This window comes from Talpa europaea (assembly GCF_964194135.1).
Source record: "Talpa europaea genome assembly, chromosome: 3".
NCBI lineage: Eukaryota > Metazoa > Chordata > Mammalia > Eulipotyphla > Talpidae > Talpa > Talpa europaea.
Genome location: NC_140069.1, coordinates 82,225,193 through 82,246,120, shown reverse-complemented (window position 1 = coordinate 82,246,120; position 20,928 = coordinate 82,225,193). Strand labels below are relative to the sequence as shown.

Genomic DNA, 20,928 nt, shown 5'->3' with positions numbered 1-20,928 from the left:
CAGAGAACTGGCTAGCTTGAACATCTTAGCAGGTTGGTCAGGTTCTACTGACAAGCTCACATGACCTGCGTTTGAGATCAAATGCACTGGCTTCAGGATTCAGGTGCAAATTGCTACCTTAGAAATTTACTTTTGGGGAATCTGGCCTTAATGCAACAGTCAAATCATTTTGTGGAAAAAGAGTGGGGGAAAGGAGAGAAAACAAGAAGGTTTTATTTTCATATTCTTATGCTTCTCCTTCCAGGATATTCTTAAATTACCTTGAAAGTAGCCAAGAAATAGTCTAATTTTTAAGTACAACCAGGATTGAGTAATTAAATCTGGTCTCAATTTACTCTGAAATTCTAGATATTTCTAAAATCTGCCATTTTGTAATTTAAATCTTTTTCTTCTTCTCAGCTCTCAATAAAGAAAAATTAAGTAATTAAAAGAAATAAGAATGTTTTATGTAATCCTTCATGTTCTCACTTTGGGCACTAATGACCTATTGGATGAGTAGATAAGTGTTAGAAAGCAGCAGCATTGGTAATAATACCTATACCGAAACTTCACATGGGTCTTTGAACTCTATTTACAAACCGTTTAAGTTCCCCAGAGGCTCCTGGTATGCCTCAAAGCTCTTAATGGATCACAGTGCTCACAGAATTAAGTATAAACTCTTTTTTCTAGCATTCGAAATCTACTTTCAATCCAAGAATACCATATGGTGCTTCACATCACCCTACCTTTAACGCAAGGCTTATGAATCAGGAAAACACTATTCTAATATTATTAACTTTTTTTCAAAGTTGTTCTCTTCTCTTAAAAAGCTTATATTATATATTAAATTATCTCATACCAAACCCTCACTTCCTCACCCTCGATCTCAGTCACCCCATACATCATATACTTTGTCATATATTTGACAGGGCCAACCTAGTCCACCTTCCCATTCACGAGTTAGTGTGCCTTTAGGCTGTCTGCGTTCAATAAGTTTTAAAAAGGTATTACGCTTACTTCTAACTTCTAAAGGTACAATACTCACTCACAACCTGCCTTCATATGTATCTTGTGCCTATTGGTCTTATTCTTTCTTTCAGGATCTCTATGGAATGTGCGTTATCATTTTTTAACAAAAGTCCTTAGAATATTTGAAGCTGAGAACTATCATCCATACATTCTAGAATACCTGAAAGCTCAGGAACAGCATGTTGTTTTAGAGACTTTGCTAGGGAAACTAGGCAAAATGATACAACGACACTTTTTCCTACTCATAGCTCTCTCACAAGTCCATTCTCTGCTTTTATTGTAATGCTGACTTAAGTACCTAGGCAATCACAGATGTTTCTAGTCACTTCAGGGCTGTCAATATAAGGAAGCTAGTAAATATAAGGAAGCTAGTAATGGACCAGCATTACTAAAAATGCTAACACCAATGGGCATTTGAAACATGACTGCATGGCAAAATACCATTTTCACATCTTGGATGGAACACATGTAAAACACAGAGTAATATTTGACCAGCACACTGAAGCAAGCTAGAAGCCATCTCCAGATGTTAAAGTTTTTGGTGGAAAAAAAAATGCTACAGTTGTTTTATATAAGAAAGCCATATTAGAATACATAGTAAAGAATGAACCTATATAGATAATCTATTGAAAGTCTAATGAGGTCCTTCAATGAGCTTAGATTAGAGAACGATGTAAAGAGTGTTCAGATATATTCCTAACCGTGGAAAATTTTAAATTCAGCAAATGGTGTTATAATAATTTATATTGAGAGTCACATAATAATAATTCAATGTTGAGAGTCACATAATTAATCCATCTTCAGTTGCGGAGCTCGGTCTCAGAACATGAGTCTACATGCACAAATGGCCACGTCTGTGTTCTTCCTTTCCTCCTCCTTTCTTTTTGCCTCCTTCACTCTTCCCTTTCTTTTTTTTTTTTTTGACTATTTCATACCATGATAGTTTTTCATTGATCTATCCATATCCTTTTTGCTTCACTGAACTTTCTCAAGACCTAAAAATTTTCTTAACCACTCATTCTGCATATAAAACACTCCAGTACTTGGAAAGTAATTGAGAACTGCACCGTATACAGGAGGTGGAAGGCAGAGCACTGCCCCATTTAGGGGCAGAACATACCCTTCCTGCAGCAAAAGGTGTGGGGTGGGGGGAAGTGAGGAGGAGTCTTCAAATGCCAAATGGCCGGTGCTTGGTCCAAAGCTTTACTTTCTTTTCTAAACCTCTAGGACTTCAGCGTTCCCTAGCAACAGAAGCAAAGGATCAATTTAGAAAAGTGCTTTCCAGAGCATTCCTATCTAGCTACTGACCAAGCCATTTTAGTTTACATGATCAAGCAATTGAAATTCAAGGAGATTTATCACTGACTGTCCTCAGCAACAAAACTGGAAGAGGACTGCTTGATATGTATGCTACTAATGTCTGAGATGACTGATTCTACCTATACTGCACAAGCATGAATTGGTTTCAGTAAGAATTAGTAGTCTCTGCATCTCACTGTGAATCGACAGTGTTGCTAGGGAAACTGATAATTATGTGGCAAAATGGAGGGTGTAGAATAGAAAAAGGGTTCAGAAGAAATGTAAGGTTTTGATCCAAATCAGCATGCTAATTGCATAGTTTGTTGATATTCTGTAGTCATATAATTTAATAAATACTATTAATTGTATGTTTGACAAGATACAGATTTCTGAACTGAAAGAAATGATCAAAAATTAATCAAACTTTGGAAAACATCTGGTTACTGACCACACTTTGTACATTCCACAGCAGGAACATGTATCTATTATGAGCTCCATTTAATTTTAAAAATTAAAATATTCAGAAAGGAAAAAAAATTACACTGATTGGATTTCTGACATTTTCTTTAGAAGTCAATCTTACAGTTCCAGATATAAAAACTGCAGATTTATAAAAGCTCTAGTCAAATAGACTATAGTTAATATAGCCTCAAAACACCCTTTAGGGTGTGGAACAAAGTATTACTATTTTTATGTTATTTATAGTAAGACCAACCCAGAAAAGCAAATGACCCTCCTGTAGTTACACAATTCTTTAGTTAGTGGTAATGGTGCTAGACACTCCTCTTAAAGCTGCCTCTTAAGAGTGTTACAGATTTTATTTTCAGGGAAAATCTAGGAAAATGATATAAACTTAGTGAATGAACTCAAATCTCTAGATATTGCTTTGATTTAAAATTTAAAATAAATTTAATACTCTCCATTTTTAATAGCTAAGAGTTTAGCTCTAAAAGTTAATGATCTGGTATAAACACTTGTTTATCAGAAAAATCTCATTGGAGACATTTTAATATGTGAAAAAGATCATCAAAGAATTAAATAGCTCATTAGTGAACATAGTTTATGGCATGTCCAATCTCTGCCTGTGCGTTGTCAGTCCTATTATGACAATCCTGCTGAGAAATGTTCTTTTATTTTCACTGTCTTCAAGAACTACCTGGTAGATATCTTAACAGATTACATCAAATGTTTTATACCCTCCTGCGCATTTATCTTTAATAAATTCTTACACGTTTTCTAATTTCTAAATACATGCAAGTATCTTCTCTATGTTAGATTTATAAATGGAGGTTAATTATATTTAGAAAAAGTTTACATAGTGTAGTTATGTGTCATGGAAAGCAATTATAAGGATTCCAACATTAATCCCCTTGGAGTACTGCCAGAAAATATTTGACCTAAAGGATTATTTGTAAGATTCATTTCCTTTGTTCTCATGTATAAGTAAATAAAATTAATTTTTCCCTTTTAGAAAAAGTTATAAAAAAATAAGTATGTATACTATAGGTATTAAGCCATTCTAGCCATATTCATACATTGTGTGTTTGTGTGTATGTGTACATGCACATAAAAATAAGCGATTTGTGGTTGGTAATGAAAGAAGACAACCATTTACAATAGAAAATGTTTCCAGTATCTTGGTCTTATCTGGTCTTGGACAGGAAGAATATATGGGACACTAAGGTGAAAGCGCAGAACTCCATAGCGATTCTTTACTTATTTCATTCTAAGTAGTAGGAGCAGATAACCAACCTTTTGATGTTATAAAAAAGGTCTTTAGTCTAGTGATTTAAAATCTGTAAGCTTTACTCATTAATACCTAAATAGTTCAGTCGATTCCAGATAGGATTAACTGCTACCATTTTAAGGTGGTTAATTACATAAATTTTATGGTGGTTTAAAAGAGTATTTGGTTTGTCTTAAGTTGGAATCTTATTATTTCTTTGTATCAAGTCACTTATTTTTTTATAAGACCTAAATGCCAAGTTCTTATTTTAATAAGCCATTTTTTAATTCCCATGGCAGGGAGAATTTTTCAACTTTCAAATCCCTTTAAAAGTATGTAAGTGAAATGATATAGTTATTAAAAATAACATCTGTGGTTAAGTTAGACAAACCTTGACTTAGGCCATCCTGACAAGATGTTTGCTTGACATCCAAGTTTTCCATGGTATCTCCTTTAGAGACTTCACCAAGAGATGTTCTTCTCTCAAAGATGTTATTGTTATTGTTAACTTGAGTCCCATTCTGCTTCAGAAGCCTGAACACCTCAGTTTCCAAATCTCTAATCTGGAAAAAAAAAAAAAAGAAACATTCATGAGACTCCAAACCAGTTCTCTGTTCCAAGCATGAGGTAAAACGTTACCCACTTTTTAGTGACTTCGAGTGTACAACTCACCCGCACTTGCAGGCCTTGAACTTCTACAAGATGAGCTTTTTCCAAATCTTCTATTTTCTTTCTTTCTGCTTCCTGTCTTTTGATGAAATCAAGTTCTCTTAAGAAGAAAATAATATATGTGATTGTATTAAACACATGATAACTGAGGACACAGGAAAACTCTTATCTGAAACACTAAACTGCACAACAAGACACATAACTGGATAGCAATTTAAATAAACAAGACTCAATCATAAAGAGAGAAAAGGTATACAGTAATGAAAGCAAATAAACTATTTCAGTGGGTCACAAAGTAAAGAACAAAGCTTTTATTCTGCTTATTATGACTTTCATGCGTAGCTGCTTATTTTAGATACCAGTACTTATTTAGATAGAAGCTACCGCACTAATGACCTACCCTTGGGTAATTTTGTGGAGATAATTATAGGTCAGGTAAGTATAATTCCACATTTGCAAAGTCATATACCTAGTAAGCTGGTGGAACCCAGATAATTATAGTAAGATTGTTTTCTATGAATGACAGTGGAGAGTGGTGATGTGGGTCAGTTACACTAGAGGTAGCTGTCCCTTATACATCTAAGGAGAAGAAATATCTACTTTGAGAGCCTGGAATACAACATGAGATTGTAACAAAATTTATTATAAAATTATTGCAATAAATAGAATTAGATATGATATTTTTGGCAAGAGGAGTTAAAAGTTAAAATAGTGATGTACTGAATTTACAGTCACAAAGAAAATCTTCCCCCTTTTAACAGCAAGCTTTCTCTAGTAATCTCTTTTAACTTAAAAAATTATTTTCCAAGATAGGAAGTAACACAGATATGGTGAGTTTTACATATATATGAGTTTCACATATATGCCTTCCATGTCAAGCTCCTACAGCTTGGTATGGAAGGCCAAAAGAGGAACTGACCCGTTTTTGTTTTGTTTTGTTTTTTTAATTGACCTAGCTAATCAGAAGTAACTGATGAAAAACATGCAGTAAAAAGCTCCCTGGTTGGTTCCCTGAAATTACACGAAAATCCAACAGATGGAAGCAAAGCGGCATTAGTTCAGAAAAAGCTACTGAAATTCAAAAGCAAAGTGTGGTGATGGTCCCTCTCAGGGCAATGAACTGAGACCCTTGTGATTCTCTCAACATCCAAGAAAGGCAAAGCAGCAGAGCAGGAGTTGTTGTACATCAATATTTACTGTATCTGTAGTAGAAAAACTACAATTACTGATTCTAAGAACAGAGATAGAAGTAGCCTGATCAAGAATCCAATCGCGGGAGCCTCCCTGGTGACCCAAGGGGTTAAGATTCAACCTATGAAGCTGTCCACAGCCACTGTAGCATGAGTTCGATCCCCAGCCAGGGAGCTACCCACATGGCGCAGCAGACCTCTCCTGACTCGCCCGTTACTCCCCTCATCAGTGTATTTCCGTCAATCTGCCTGTTCTGTTCCCCACTCTGTCTCTCGTGAATCGGCTCACCTCCCACACCTCTGTCCTGTACCCCAGTTCTTATATGCATAAATAAATAAATCTTTAAAAAAATACACAAAAATGTTAATACCAAAAAAAAAAAAATCCAATCGCTGATTTGTGTGTGCTACAGTGGCCAATAGTCACTCTACGACTTTAGCACTTCTGTATGACTTGCTTCCAAATTAGAGATTCATCAAAAAGGTTAGAGGTTCAAATGTTTTAATAATTACTATTAATGATTAAAAAAAACACAATCAAGAGGTAACTGATTGCCAAAAAATTTGTAAAACAAGCAAAATATAATCTCGTGAAACAATTATAGAGTGACTTCAAAACTTAATGTCTATTTATGCTTTAAATATGCTTCCTAGAGGGATAAATCTGATAACAAAATTACTGGACATAAGCATTTAGAAACCCAGACTATTATTCTTTAGTCACTTAGAAGTTGCTTACTTTTGTTGAAAATCTTTGATCAGTTTCTTTGCCTTGTTGTACTTCTTCTCCAAGGCCTGATATTGGCTTTGCGTCTCTTTGAGGTGTTCATTCACCGTGTGGCATAACGTTTGAGCCTCAATCCAGTAGCTCTCCAACTTCAACATTCTTTCTTTATTCTCTTCTATATTCTGTTGGAGTTGGGTTTTTTCTAGTTCCCACCTCACCTTCTCATTTTCAGCTGCTTGCAGCTGGACAAAGCAAATATCAAGGCAAAGATAATCTGGGTACTTCTGTAGCAAAAGCCCCCCAATTTTTATGCAGGTTTTAGCTTAAATGCCATCGATACATATACTCAGTCATCAAACAACTTGAGGTGAATAGAACTTATGTTACTTTCATAATATGAAAGCCTCAAAAAGTGAAATGATTTGTTCAAGGTCACACAGCTTATAAATAAAACAGGATTTGATTCCAAACCCATGAATTTTCCATCACATCACATGGTCCGAAATTCTATTAAGAAATGTTTTAGAGTTTAACTGAGTCTACCTAAGATTTAACATGTTTTAGTTTTGTTTTTTTTTTTAAATATATATATAATTATATGTAAAAAATAAACCAAAACCGGAGGGAGGAGTGGCAAGGAGGGAAAGAGAGAGAGGCGGAAGCACAGCATGGCCTAATGATTAAGAGGAACATTTGAGTCATTCAATTTCAATTGGATTCCCAGCTTCTGCTATCATTGCCTTCAAACCTCGGACAAGTAACTGAAGTTCTCTAAGACTCAATTATATCATCTATGAAACAGAACTGTGATAGAACACTTTTGTGTGCTTGGAATAGCTTCTTAGATGTAATATTGCGGAAAATGTTAGTTATTTTTAACTTGCTTCTAACCCTTTTGATATTATTACCTATTTCATTCCAATTGATGTGAACAGTCTGCTCATATTTTGCTTGCAGTGTCATTAATTTGCAAGGCTTTAAAAATCCAAATTAGCATAAAATTATAAAGTCTAGTATAAGCAGAAATATAAATTATTGCTAGATTCATTTAAGTCATTCCAATGAAACGAAAAAGCAGCAGTGTCTGCTACCAGGGACTCTAAGGAATAGATAAACTCATTTCTAAAGAAATTCAAGACTGATCATTTCGGTGAGTGATCAGAGATAATTTATTTACAATAACTGTTTGACTTTCATATAGTGTGTCATCTATTTCAGATACCTTCTTTAAAGTTCAAAATGATGCAGTCATAAGCTATTAATTTTCAAAATCTAGCATATTTCAAAATCCTACAGAACTCAACAAAGCATATGTTTTTATTTATATCTGAAACCAAATCCATTGGTTAAAACATTACAAAGTAAAAAAGTAGTTAAAAACATTCCAAGTTAGGAATACCTTTATCAACATGGATAATAAAGAGTCTTACTTTACCATGTAAGCAGATCTGTGGACACTATATGCCAATACAATAATGAGAAAAATATAAAATACTAATTTAGAGGGTTTTCCAAATTAAATGCTGATAGTCTAAGTCATTTTTGTTATAATAGTTTAAATCACATGGGAATCTTTTTCCCCTATTGTAATCAACATTTATTTTTACCTCTTCTATTCTTGCATTCTATGCCAAGAAACAATAGCAATTTAAAATGGGACTAGGTTTTTACTGCATCTTTTATTAAGCAATGTTTTGTATTCAAGTTGTTTATTTACCAGCCCCTACTAATTCAAAAATTATTATACAGAGAGCTGGGCTGACACCATGAATGATGTATAGACATGTTTTGACTAAAGAGTTTCAGAGTTATTAGCTGAGAATACCATTTAACCAAAATAGCCTTGCTAATTCATCTCCATTTAAAACACATGGAAAAACCAAAACAAGTGTTCAATGTGAATAGGGAAACAGATCATTAGTGGTGGGAAAGGAATTATGTCTTAATTTTAAAAAGACCATAAAAACAAGAGAGTACTGTTTTAAAAGTAATTCAGAAGACATTTTAAAATCTTTGAAATTACACATTTGATAAAACTAGACACAAATTTAGGAATTTATAAGTCCCTTATAATTTATCAATTAAAATGCCCTTTTGAATCTTGTATTATTTCATAAGTAAACTAAAAATACATACCCCTTTTCATTAAGAACTACGTACGTATGTCCACAAATTTGAATAATGTGAACTAAACTTGTTTAAAAGTTTCTAGTAGCATCCGGCACTTAAAATCAAATATGGGTATATTATACTAAATTTGAAAATAACAGAATTTTTTTCTAAATCAAAAATAATTAATGAACCATATTAAAATAATACATTGCTTCTGGTGAAAAAGTTAAACATAAATAAATGACAAAACCTGTTCTAAAAAAGGTGAATCCAGGTAAACAGATATAATAGCTTGTGCTTAAGTAATCATAATTCAGATGCTTGAACCACAAAAAATATTTACTTTTGGAGAAAAGCTCAGAGGGAACTGGTCACATATGTGCAAATATGTAAATGTGTTTCTGTAAAATGCTGTGCTGTTTTCATTGCGGTGTATGGTGATATTTACCACCTACAGGAATGTGATTTCACTGGCAGACTTGTCTATGCCTCTAACAATGGATATGAAGGTCTCGCAATTGTATTCTTTCAAATGCACAGGAACAAATCCTGTAGTCCAAGGGTTGAATTTATTCATAGCACCTGAAGTTTAAAATGTACAATTCAAATATTGGTGCTTACCTTGGTCTTCAATTTTTGAATCTCTGCTTCTGTAACTGCGTGTTTGATTTGCAACTGAAAATTGAAAACAAAGAAAAAAATCTGAACTGAGAGTGTCTATATTTTTAAAGCCTCAGCAGCTAGAAGAATACCTTATTACATCGCAGAAGGCCTAGAAAGGTGCTGCAATGCAGCAGGTTGTAAATTAAAATGTCTAGTGTGTAAAATGACTCATTAGGTGCAAACTAATTAAACACAGGTTTAGAGCTCACAGTCCCTAACATCGGGTTAGGTTGCAAATTTAATTGCTCAGGGACTGAAGAGAAGAAAACGTATTTTCTTGCCCTCTTTGCAGTTCTTTCTTTATGATTTGCGTGTCAAGGAATTGTTTCCTTGCTGTGTCTTGTGGATCGAACAGCTTAAGCAATCCAGACCCGTTTGTGAGGCCCGAATGTGAAGACTGGATTCCCAATCTGGAAGAAAGGTGGCGCTATGGGTCTGCGGGTCACAGCACATCGGGCTGAGCAAACCGTTTGCAGCTCTGGATGCAGCAAAGCGAAAGAGGAGGATGCAGTTTTATAGCGAAATCTGCGACTTTTTTTTTTTTTTTTAATTGCGGCAGAGGTATAGCTCTAGGTTTCTGTGCTTCAAAAGACTGATTCCTGTTGTGTATCCATTCAGACCCCAAAAGAGCTTCAGCTACTGTTTATCAGCCCGAGAGCCGCCATTTACATTGTTTTGCTTCACCCCTGCCCCCACTTTGTTTTCTCTGTAAGGGAAGGAGGAGGAAGCAAACGTTCATTTCCTAAAGGGATAAATAAATAAATCTAAACGTAAGGAAAACAATTTATGGGTTGACAGTCTGTTTTTTGAAGCCCTTTGTGGTTTATGTTTTCGGAATTCAGAATTCATTCAAATTTAGAAAAGATAGTAAGAAGCATTTCCTATAAACTGCCTGTTACCCACAGCAGAGTCTGTGGAGGCACTCTGCACGGAATCAGACACAGGGATACTTCTGCCACAAAACCTAAGACTATTCCCACTAAGCGTGGCATACAGAGACTGCAGATACCACCTTGTCAATTTTCCTCAGGTTTACCACCAAATGAGTTTGCCACGAAATTACTTTTTAAAAATTGATTTCAGAGCATTTTAAGATTTTGTGATTTCAGGACTGTAAACTTCTAGTATTACTGTAATCAAATAAGTATAATGTTTTCTTCGAAAAAGTAAATTCACTGATAGATTAGAATCATGGAATTTTTGAATTAGCAATGAGAACATTTGGAAATCACAATACCTCATACATTTCAGTGTTTTCTTTGGTTTGTAATCGGTATTTCCTTAATTTTTTTACCCAGCTAATAGAGGTATTAGCCCTCTTGAAGGAAGAAGAGGGAAAGTATTTAGAATCAAAGACAGGTTGGATACCAATGAATGAAAGCCCAGAGCCCGACAACCCTCAAGCTCCTTGTAAAATGCTCCTTCCTGGATGCTCTCAGTTCTCCAGCTTTTAAATGTGATTCTGCTCCACTCATATCACTTGTCTTACTTTCCCACTTCAGATCTGTATTCTTGCCCCTGTGGCTCTTGTTCACTTCACCCTCACTGGTTCCCAGCTTCTATGCTCTAACAGTTTCTAGAGAGTCAGCACCTGTGTGTGGCTGTTACTCTTTTATGAGGCTGGCAAACAGGCAAGCCTGGCTCTCTCGGTTTCTCACCATAGCCCAAGTGGTATGTGCTTAACTTACCTGCCTTCAGCAGATTCTCAGAGCACCAATGCAACTGGCAAGAGCTGCTCCCAATTCATAGTAACTTTCTTCTACTTCACTGATGATGTTTGTGCTTACCCAGGCCCCTCACCTGGATGTATCTGCCAGAACCAACAATGTCAGGTACCCAGCCTGCCATGCTCAAGCTCAAGTGGGTTCTCAAAGTGTGGACCGCACAGTGAGCATACTATCACAGAATCACAGAGCCTCACACTCTGGACTTAATTTAGATATGAAAAACCAGACTCAAAAGATAACCGACCAGGTCTAGTTCTCACAGTGAATCACTATTAAAACCAAGACTGAACCTGGATCTTTAGTTCCTGATCCAGTTGAATCTTCCTTAGAAAGCAAGGATAAATAAAATAGGCATTTATTAAAGAGCTGCTATGTGCAAGATGCTGTGAAGATAACTCTTTTCCTTCTAAGAAATATTAGTGCTAATTTCCCTCACCACTATGAAGTAACAAACTAAAAAGAGCAAATTACTGAGACTTTAGATGTTGATAAATACACAAATATAAAGATATATGTATACACATTCCTTATAGACACATGGGCTATGAGGAATTATTTTCCACAGAGATCTTATACTTCAGTGTGAACATGCTAGAGCATTCAGCAAATCCATGTGCCTAGGTAATATTGGAGTATCTACAATTGTTATTGACAAGAAGATCAATTTCTTGTTCTTTCTACCATGTGTGAAATGTGAAGAGTAGTTAAGTTAGATGTTTTTAATTCAGTTTAGCTATGTGACCTCAGAAAATAAGTTAATCTCTCTTACCTTCACTTTCTTCACCTTTAAAATGCTGTTCCTCAAGGGTTATAACTTTTCTTATTACATTAAATGAAACAACCCATGTAATTTTTTTTTTTTTGCATAATGAATGGCATTGAATAATTCCTTTATAAAGTTAGGGCTAAGAAAGCATGATGTGAAGAACTCAAATATTACCCCAACTCTATTCCTCAGTTGTAAGTGTTAAATGCTACAAAATGTTACACCTGAAATAAAATGAACACTTCTGGTTCTATCTGAAGAATAGCAAGAAATCAAAAGGGCATTTTACAGTGAACAGTACGGGCAAGTGTCAAATTTTGTTTTCTCAGTGGTTCATTCCCAGTAAGGCAAGCAAGTACGTGCCACAAAACTTATTGGAACCTTAGATTTTCTTTGCTCAGATCACTCACCGTGACCTCTGGCAAGCTGCTGTTCTAGGTTTTAGTTTTATGAAAAGTGAAAGGGCTGGAGGGGAAGAATTCAAAGGTTCTTCCAATATTACAGGTGTGACACTTATGAATGAAGAGCCTAGACATGGTGGTCATGGTTGCAGAGTCTAGAAATTTTTGTCCAAGCCAACACTGTTGTTCTTATGAATGCACGTACTATTAATAGATTAAATAATCATCAAAGAAATGTGAGTCAAAGCTTCAATGACATACCACCTCACATTGAGAATGGTCCATATCCAAAAGACCAGAAACAACAAGTGCTGGCAAAGGTGTGGAAAAAAAGATAACCCTGTATACTGTTGGAATGTAGACTGGTCCAGACCCCATGAAAAAGTAGTATGAAGGTTTCTCAAAATATTAAAAATAGATCTACTGTATAATCAAGCAATTTCACTCCAAGGTATCTAACCTACAAATACAAAAACATTAATTTGAAGGAATATATGTACTTCTGTGCTTACTAGGGCACAATTTACAATAACCAAGCTATGCAGACAAGTGTCAAATAATAGATAAATGAATAAAAAAGATAAAATACATCCACCACTATTCCGTCAAAAAAGAAAAGAAAATCATAAGCTAATACAAAGATAAGTGATTCTAGAAAAACAGAAAAAAGGTAAAGAAAAAATTCATAGATTAAAATGAAAACAAAACACTAATAAACATAAAACAAGGAAAATTAATTGGAAGAAGAAAAATCAATGAAAGGGCACTTACTTCCAAGAAATTGTGAGAAAAATTTTAAAGTAGAAGGCTAACACAATACAGTCATCTAAATGCCAGGTTAGCATTAGATTTTCCTTTATATTATGCAACACTAGTGTAATACAATGAGAAAACACGATGATCTTAATAAATTAGGAATTTTACTATAAAAATAGTAGCTGGAATTCAGTAAGCTGAGAGTGTAACTATTTGCTGTACATGTATTATAAAGCTAACCAAAAGCATGTCTTTAAAAATGAAACAAATTTTAATAACAACTTTGTTTTAGAAACCGAGATCATATAAAAAAACTTTTATAAGGTCCATCCAAATGGCATTGTTTCCTCTAAATTTTGAAAATTTAGAAAAATGAGATATGTTCTAAAAACATGAAGATAATCCCTAGTAACCAATAAACATAAAAGAAGTATAAAACATAAAATGAGATTAAATGTATTAGACCTTGAATAATTATAACAATAAACTTAAATGCTAAATTTTCCTGTTGAAAGATAGAGATTTCAAAATGTTTTTTTAATTTACAGTACAATTTTTAAAAAAGTAGATACAGATAGAGCAGCTACAAACAAAAGTAGCAGTCAGACTATTAACATCAGACACTAAAGATAAAAAAATCTCTGGGTCACATTTTATGTTTTCAAAATAACATCAAAATAGATAATAAAGTTTTTAGACACAAAATATAATGATGGATAATTTTATTATATGGCTCTCAGTTTATGAAAAGAGAGAAGGACACTGAAGGCTTTAAAAGTATTTCTAGCACTTTTACTACAAATACACACATTAGTCTAAAATAAAGGCACTTAAAAATCTGATTACGATTTCAGAAGCATTAAATTAATAATAAAAAGTTATAAATTAAAAACTATTTCCTTTATTTTCTAGTCAAGGAAATGGAAACAATAAAAATGAAAAATACAGACTATTGCAAAATGATGGCAAGAATAATGCACATTGAAACTAAATGATGTGGCCAAAAGACTAATGAGAGAGAGGTGCATAGTTTTAAGTGCTTTCGTGTTTAAACAATAAATTAAACATTTATTGCAAAAAGTTTGAATAAGAGAAATCAAACATTCCTTAGGAAAACAGCATGGGATTTTTAAAATAAAGGTAGAAATGACTGAATTAGGTAGGGAAAACTTCCAATTTAGTACAATACAGCAAACTAACAAAAGCTAATTCCTACCTCTCCTGAATTCACTTTGGTGATGCCAAAAGGGGAAAAATGGAACAGAGGTGGCTGTCAGGGTCTCATTCATCAATGAGGAAAAAAAAAAGCTTGTGAGAAATTCTTAAAAGACATGGGTGTTTCCAGATGTGTTTGGAAAAAATGAGGATCTGAAGCAAGGATATGTCAGCAACCAGGAATAGTTAATTAATCCTTAATCTTCTACACATGACCTGGGCAAGCCTGCATCTGGAGGTCAGTCAGGGCCTATCTTCCATTGCCTGAAATTGGGACATTCTGACCATGAATTTAACATTTGGTACCATGCAGTACAGCACAGCCCCAGAACGGTGAATCAAGGCAGCACTGAAATCCCACGGAAATGAGAAAGAAGCATGGGTGAGTTGGAACTAATTATTTCATATAGGCATACCTATAAATATACTTAATTAGAATTCCTGAAATTAAAAAACACACACACACAAAAAAAAAAAACAAACAAAGAAAACAACAACAAGGAGGGAGATGAGAGGATGCTGTGGCTATTATTTTGTTAAATGGTAAAGACACAGCTATTGATCTGCTCTTTCTATTGTTAATATCCAATAACCTAAGAAAGTCACTCAGTTGGTAATCTTGAGAAGGATAGAGTAAAAATGTGTAACTTTTGAGAAACAGATGAAAATCTGATATATCTAATGGCAGGTAGATAAAAAGATTAAAAAATAAGCAAGAAGAATGAAAATTGTAAACTATGAAATAAGGTAACAGATGAAAGTTCTAATAGTAGTGTGATTAAAGAAAATGTAAATGGATTGAACTCACCTATTTACTGACTTTTTATTCTCAGAGTGGTATGAAAGTAATATTTGGAAGTATGTTGACTAAAGGAAAGACATTTGAACAAAATAATAGGGAATCAGTAACAACAGAGATGGAAAAACAAATATTTGAGGCAAAAATAAAGCAAAAACAGGCCAATGTTAAATTTTTTCTATTCGACAAAAGAGAATCTGAGGTAAAATGTATCATAAGAAACAGAAATGTTTCAACAAATCAAGAAACTCCAACAACCCTGACTATATCTGCAGCTAACAACAAAGATTTAAAATAAATAAAACTACAGATGATAGAATTATAGGAAGGAAAATACCTAAGGTTTGTGATTTTAACATAGGCTTTTCAGAATTGTCAAGCGGATCCTATCTCATCATGCTATAGTGAAGAAATGTATGTGTTCTGCATTATTAACCTTATGTATATAAATGAAAAAATATATACATTGTATATGCAAATACAGAAAGCAATGCTTTTTGCATACATGAGGAATATTTAAACAAAGTGTTTATGAATTAAGCTAAAAAAAGTCTCAAAAATTCTATGGCGCTATCTATATGGAATATGTTTTCTGACCAGGCCATGATAAAATTAGAACCCAGTAAAAATAGCACAGCAAAATTAAGTTCCACATGTCTGGATAATAAAATATACCACTAAGTAATTCTTGTGTTAAAGAGAAAGTCCCAAGAGAAATTACATCTGAATGACAATTGCATTTTAAATGTAAAAAATCGCAACATGTAGCTAACGTAATATTTGGGGGAAAATAGCTTTTTTCATATAATTATAAATTTTTATTTATTTTTGAATATTTTTATTAGTTTACAACACTGTATTGTTTCAGAAATAAAATATCACACCCCTTCTGATACTTATTAGAATGCAAGAATTATAAAAATATGTGTACTGAGTATAAGTGAACTAATTGAAAAAATTGAAATGGGTGCCTATTTTTTATTGTACAAGTTCGAGTATTTTTTGGACACTATTTATTCACCAAATATTTAACTGCTAACTATATACCAAAACCTGTACAAAGACTGAGGATACAATGGTGAGAAAAATGGAGGCGTTTAAATTCTGATAGGAGGATACACGGATACACAATAGGTCATAAGTAGAACTGATTAAGATAAATATCAGTCAAATGCGCTTTGCCCAAATTTGTACAGTTCATACTTTTGCTTGAAATAATGTCATTAAGAGAACCCGCTGTAATATGAGATTTTGTACAGATTCCAGTACAACGTGATCCTCCACCTCCCCCCTGGGTTTCCTGCAAGATCTTAGGAAAAAAGCATAGTGCTACAGAGTTTTTAGGCATGTATATTAATTACATAAAGAAATTAAAAACTGTGATAGTGACAGTGCACAAGATACAAATGTTGTGCTATCTAGAGAACACAAAGTGGCAACCTCTGGAAATGAACATTTATAAGTTAAATATAAAATACGAGAGGATAGAAGAATAAGTGTTCCTGAGGCATGGGCAAATCTCTAATTCCTAAAAAACAAAATGAAAAGAAAACTTCGGATTTGGTTGTTACTCAGGTTAAAAATAATCATCCATGTTATATAGAATGGATTCAAATCATATAGTTGTCTGCACTAGAGTCAACAAACTTTTCCTTTAAGGGTCAGAGAGCAAATAGTAACAGGGGTTGTAGGTCCCTACATTTACTCAATTTTGCTATTGTAGCATGAAATCAGGCCCAAACCATAAATAAACTGATGGTCATGACTGTGTCTGAATATAACTTTAGAAAAAAAAATTTAACGTTATAAAAAAAGGGGGTTGGGCAGGCCAGATTTAGTCAAAGGGTCATAGCTTGCTGACCTCTGGTTTAGATCACAGGATTGTCAATAAAATAGTGTTCACTTTGAACAATATTTATGGAGCACTGTGTCCCTGGCTTAATTCAGAAAGTGGAAGATATAGCTTTTCATATACTATTTCTGCTTTTTAGGATCTTAAGCTTCCAGCTCAATTATCTACCAAAAAAGTAGTGGTCTTACTCACCTAGCAACATGTAAGAACTAAGTCATAGGATATGTACTACTTCAGCCTCACCACATCAAAGTTGAAATGGGAGCTACAATATATAAGGAAGATTTCTTAAAGAGCAAGCAGCTCATCTACTCTTAAATCATCTTCTTGGGCCAATTTAGAACTGCAGAGACACACACACATAGATTCTATCTCTTCTTTCCACTCAGCCACTTCCTACAGAAGAACTTTTTCTCATTGTTCTTTGTTTTGAAGGTATCAGTTAATGTCCCTAAGAGAGGAACTGCTACTCCTACCATAAAGGAATTACGAATTTTGTAATAATTATGTAATAGTGTACTTCATTGTCAAGATATTTGTATGTGATTAACTAGGAAAAGTCATCAATCATCTGATGAAAAACATGTATTTTGCCTCAAGGACTTAATGAATTATATAAATGGAAATGATTCAACCTGATTGATAATAAGAGGTGGATGAGAAATGGGCACTCTCAATACAGTGAATGACATAAATTTATTTCTGTATCACCAGGAGAAGCCATTGCAACCCTTGCAGTAAGTTCTACAAGTCTCCAAAATACTCATATTCTTTCAACTAACAGTTCCACGGTGAGAAGTTATCCTAAGGATAAATATACAAATATTTATTGCAGTATTTCTTTAAAAAATTTTACAAAGACCTGGAAAAAAATGACCCAAAACAAAGAATTAAATAGCTCAATTATAAAAGATCCATAAGATGAAACAGTGAATAAACATCATTTATGGAGGGACATTTGATGATGTGGGAAAATCCTACTCGAACAACTTTAAATATCAAGAGTACAAAATTAACACTGTGTATTTTGTATAATCCCAAATACCACATCACTGTGTTTATGAATGATTTTGTTGCATTTATACCAATCTGTATTTTCCAGGATTTTGAATAAGCATACTTAAAAAAAATAAAAACTTGTATTTGAAAAGTATATTCCCTTTGTTACTGGTCTCACAAAACTGTCATAGGAGTTAAAAAGGAAAGTCAATATATTAGACATAATATCAGCACTTATGAAGCAGACCTATGCATGACACTTGCAAATTAAAAATTACAAATGAAAAAAATTAGAAATTATATATCTGCAATTATCAAACTTGTTTTCCATGTAAGGAGAACACTTTTTATTTCCCCAAATGGTCAAGCTCCTAAGAGACTTGAAACCATAAAACAGTGGCCTCGGTGATTCAGGGTTATTTTGGGGAGGTTGTAAATAATGACAAACTTGTCTTCAATGACATAGCATGTTCCCCAAAACAATGAAGAATAAACTGCTTGGGGATCATTCATCACTGTTTCCGTTGTACATGTTAGTTTCTGAGCAGTTAACTTGGAAGAAGAATTTATGTGATTATCTGCATTTGCTCTCTCAGGATCTATTCTTGGTCCCTTTCTGACATCTCCTACCTCAAGAGGCTGCAGCTCCCATACTCCCTTGCTTGGGTTTGCCAAAAGGAGGCGTCAAAAGGAGAGAAGGGTGTGGGTTTTTTTTATCACCCTTGCCCTCAAGATGTAACTCTTAGCAGTGGCTGCAACTTAACAAAGCTGAAGATTTGAATGATGCCTTTAAAAATAAATCATAATCTCTTTCCCTCTTTATTCATTAAGCCAAAAGATGGCAACAATTCCTGCTGATGTCAGCCCCTGTGTGCTTAACCCTCCCTTGGTAGTTCTATTAACTCTGCTTAAAGTTCATTCATTATATTTTCTTCAGTTAAACCACTTGAGTATGTCATCATTCCTGTTGGGGCCTTGCCTGTTTTAGAAAAGAAAAAAGAAAAACCCTTTCTAGAAATCACTGCCTTAGAGGAAAGCCCATCACCAGTTTCAAAAACTTCTGCAAAACTGAAAAAAAATGTGGAAGTTCCACATTTAAGCTATAGCTTGAAATTATGGAACAGACAAGTTGTAAACTGTCACTATGAGAATTAACAAGCATTTTAAATGAATGACTGTGAAGTGAGATCTAGTTAAATTTTACCTTGAATTTCAATGAGATTCAAGACAATCTGTTAATAAAAGTCTGTCTTTTGAAAAAATTGATTATTCTGAACACAGTTTCCAAACAAAGATACAAATTTAATGTGGAATGGACAGGTATAGAAAAATATTTTGCAGATTGACAACTTACCTCTTTGAATTTGTGACTGAGCTTGCTTGTGTCCAGGTCTGAGGGGGAAAACATGTCTTCGTTCTCAGGCAGCTCGAAGACTTCAATGGCAATGTCACTGCCAGGAAGAACAGGTCCTACCTCATCCTCCTCTTCATCTGTGGCATATTCTCCTGTCTGAAAGGAATGGTATTTCAGAAATCCAACTGTCCTCCACCTCCACCTCACCAGGTAGAGATGGGTTATTTGAAAATACTTCATAAGAGATAAATAAAACATGTTATCAAATGGTAAACATGTAAGTTGGCTTTTAAGTCAAGCATGCCTCATGCAGCCAGTGTTATAAACAAATGTTAGTTCAAAGATCTAAGTGACATGTCTATGTCATTATGTGTATCTTTTTAAATCGAATAGTGTCAGTGGCATCTTCAGTGAAAGCTGTTTTCAGTGTTATTTATTTGATGGGTTTTACTAAATAAAATTATTTAGTAAGGGAAATAACTCCTTTCAATTCCCAGCCCCTGTGTGAATAAGGCACCCAATATTGGGAATAGGCAAGTAGGAAGGGGAGATCAAAGGATTTAGAGTTGGAAGCTATTGCAATCAACCTCGAAAAGGCTTAGTATTAATTTCCCTATGCTTTTAAAGTTCAACCAACTATTCCATTTGTTTATTTGTTACTTATTATGGTGGTTAACCAAGGATCTAAAGACTAAGCCAAAGGTTTCTAACTCAGCCTGTGTTAAGTGTATTGCTTCGCCTGCACAGTGGTTTGATGTATCTGAGTATTTTGTCAATGTTAAAACAAAAGATTTCATATGAAATTCTAGAGTTTCAGGTTGTTTAAGAAAGTCGAAGATCTGGCATAACAGGCACAGTGACTTGGCCAGAGTCAGCAGTGGTTGCCCACTTTAGATGGATCACACACTTTCCAATACCCAACTTCCATAACTCTGTATTGCTTCACACTATTAGTTTCACTTCTTCCTGATATCCATAGACCCCTGTAGGTACTTGAGTGCATGACCCCTGGAACAAATGTGCCTCCTCGCCACTAACTTCCTTAACATTATTAAAAAGTAGCTCCTCTTCTGGCAGCATAAAACAATAAGACTCTAATTCAAAACAATTGTTTGAAATCTATACCTTATGATATTTAAAGATAAATCACTGATTCATGGGGCTGAGAGACAAAGCTCATTTAATTCATCCCTGTTCTTTCAGGTAGTATTATAGCTAACACATAAAAAAAATAGAAATTCATATTCTAAGCCTTTAAAAACTTTCATAAACAGTGTACTGAGTGATCTATTCCTTTGATTAAATAGGCTTCACATCTGGTTGCTGTTTTTTTCTTTTGGTTCTGTACTATATTCTCTTTGCTAAAGGTGAAACTCTATTTCTTTTACTATGTTTGTACATGAAGGAAATCTGGTTATTAACTTCAGTGTTATAATTCCTAATGTCTGGAAGACCATTTATAAAGTTGCCATTCTGACTACTCTTTTTCAAGTAAAATTATTCTAGTTACCTCATAGGTTTCATTCTCTGTAATGGTCTTTGTTCTTGTCCTCTGCCTTCTTTCCAAGTCTTCCATATTTCTTTTAAATTGTGGAGTCCAGAAGTGACACAATTTCTAGCAAAGAATCTGAGGGCCACTGACCATGAGAACAAACTGTCTCAGTG

The 20,928-nt window shown here is 34.2% G+C and overlaps 1 protein-coding gene across 5 annotated transcripts in view; it reads right to left on the bottom strand.

The window, feature by feature from the left end:
• PPP1R9A (protein phosphatase 1 regulatory subunit 9A) overlaps positions 1-20,928 on the bottom strand; it is a gene marked incomplete at both ends in the record, with an annotated part of 277,895 nt that overhangs the window by 37,586 nt on the left and 219,381 nt on the right. For all 5 annotated transcript variants that reach the window (XM_084230157.1, XM_084230159.1, XM_084230158.1 and 2 more), the window contains 5 exons: positions 4,425-4,596; positions 4,706-4,802; positions 6,632-6,861; positions 9,353-9,406; positions 19,264-19,419. In XM_084230157.1, the coding sequence (XP_084086283.1) occupies positions 4,425-4,596; positions 4,706-4,802; positions 6,632-6,861; positions 9,353-9,406; positions 19,264-19,419 (709 nt within the window). The remainder of the gene's footprint in view (positions 1-4,424; positions 4,597-4,705; positions 4,803-6,631; positions 6,862-9,352; positions 9,407-19,263; positions 19,420-20,928) is intronic.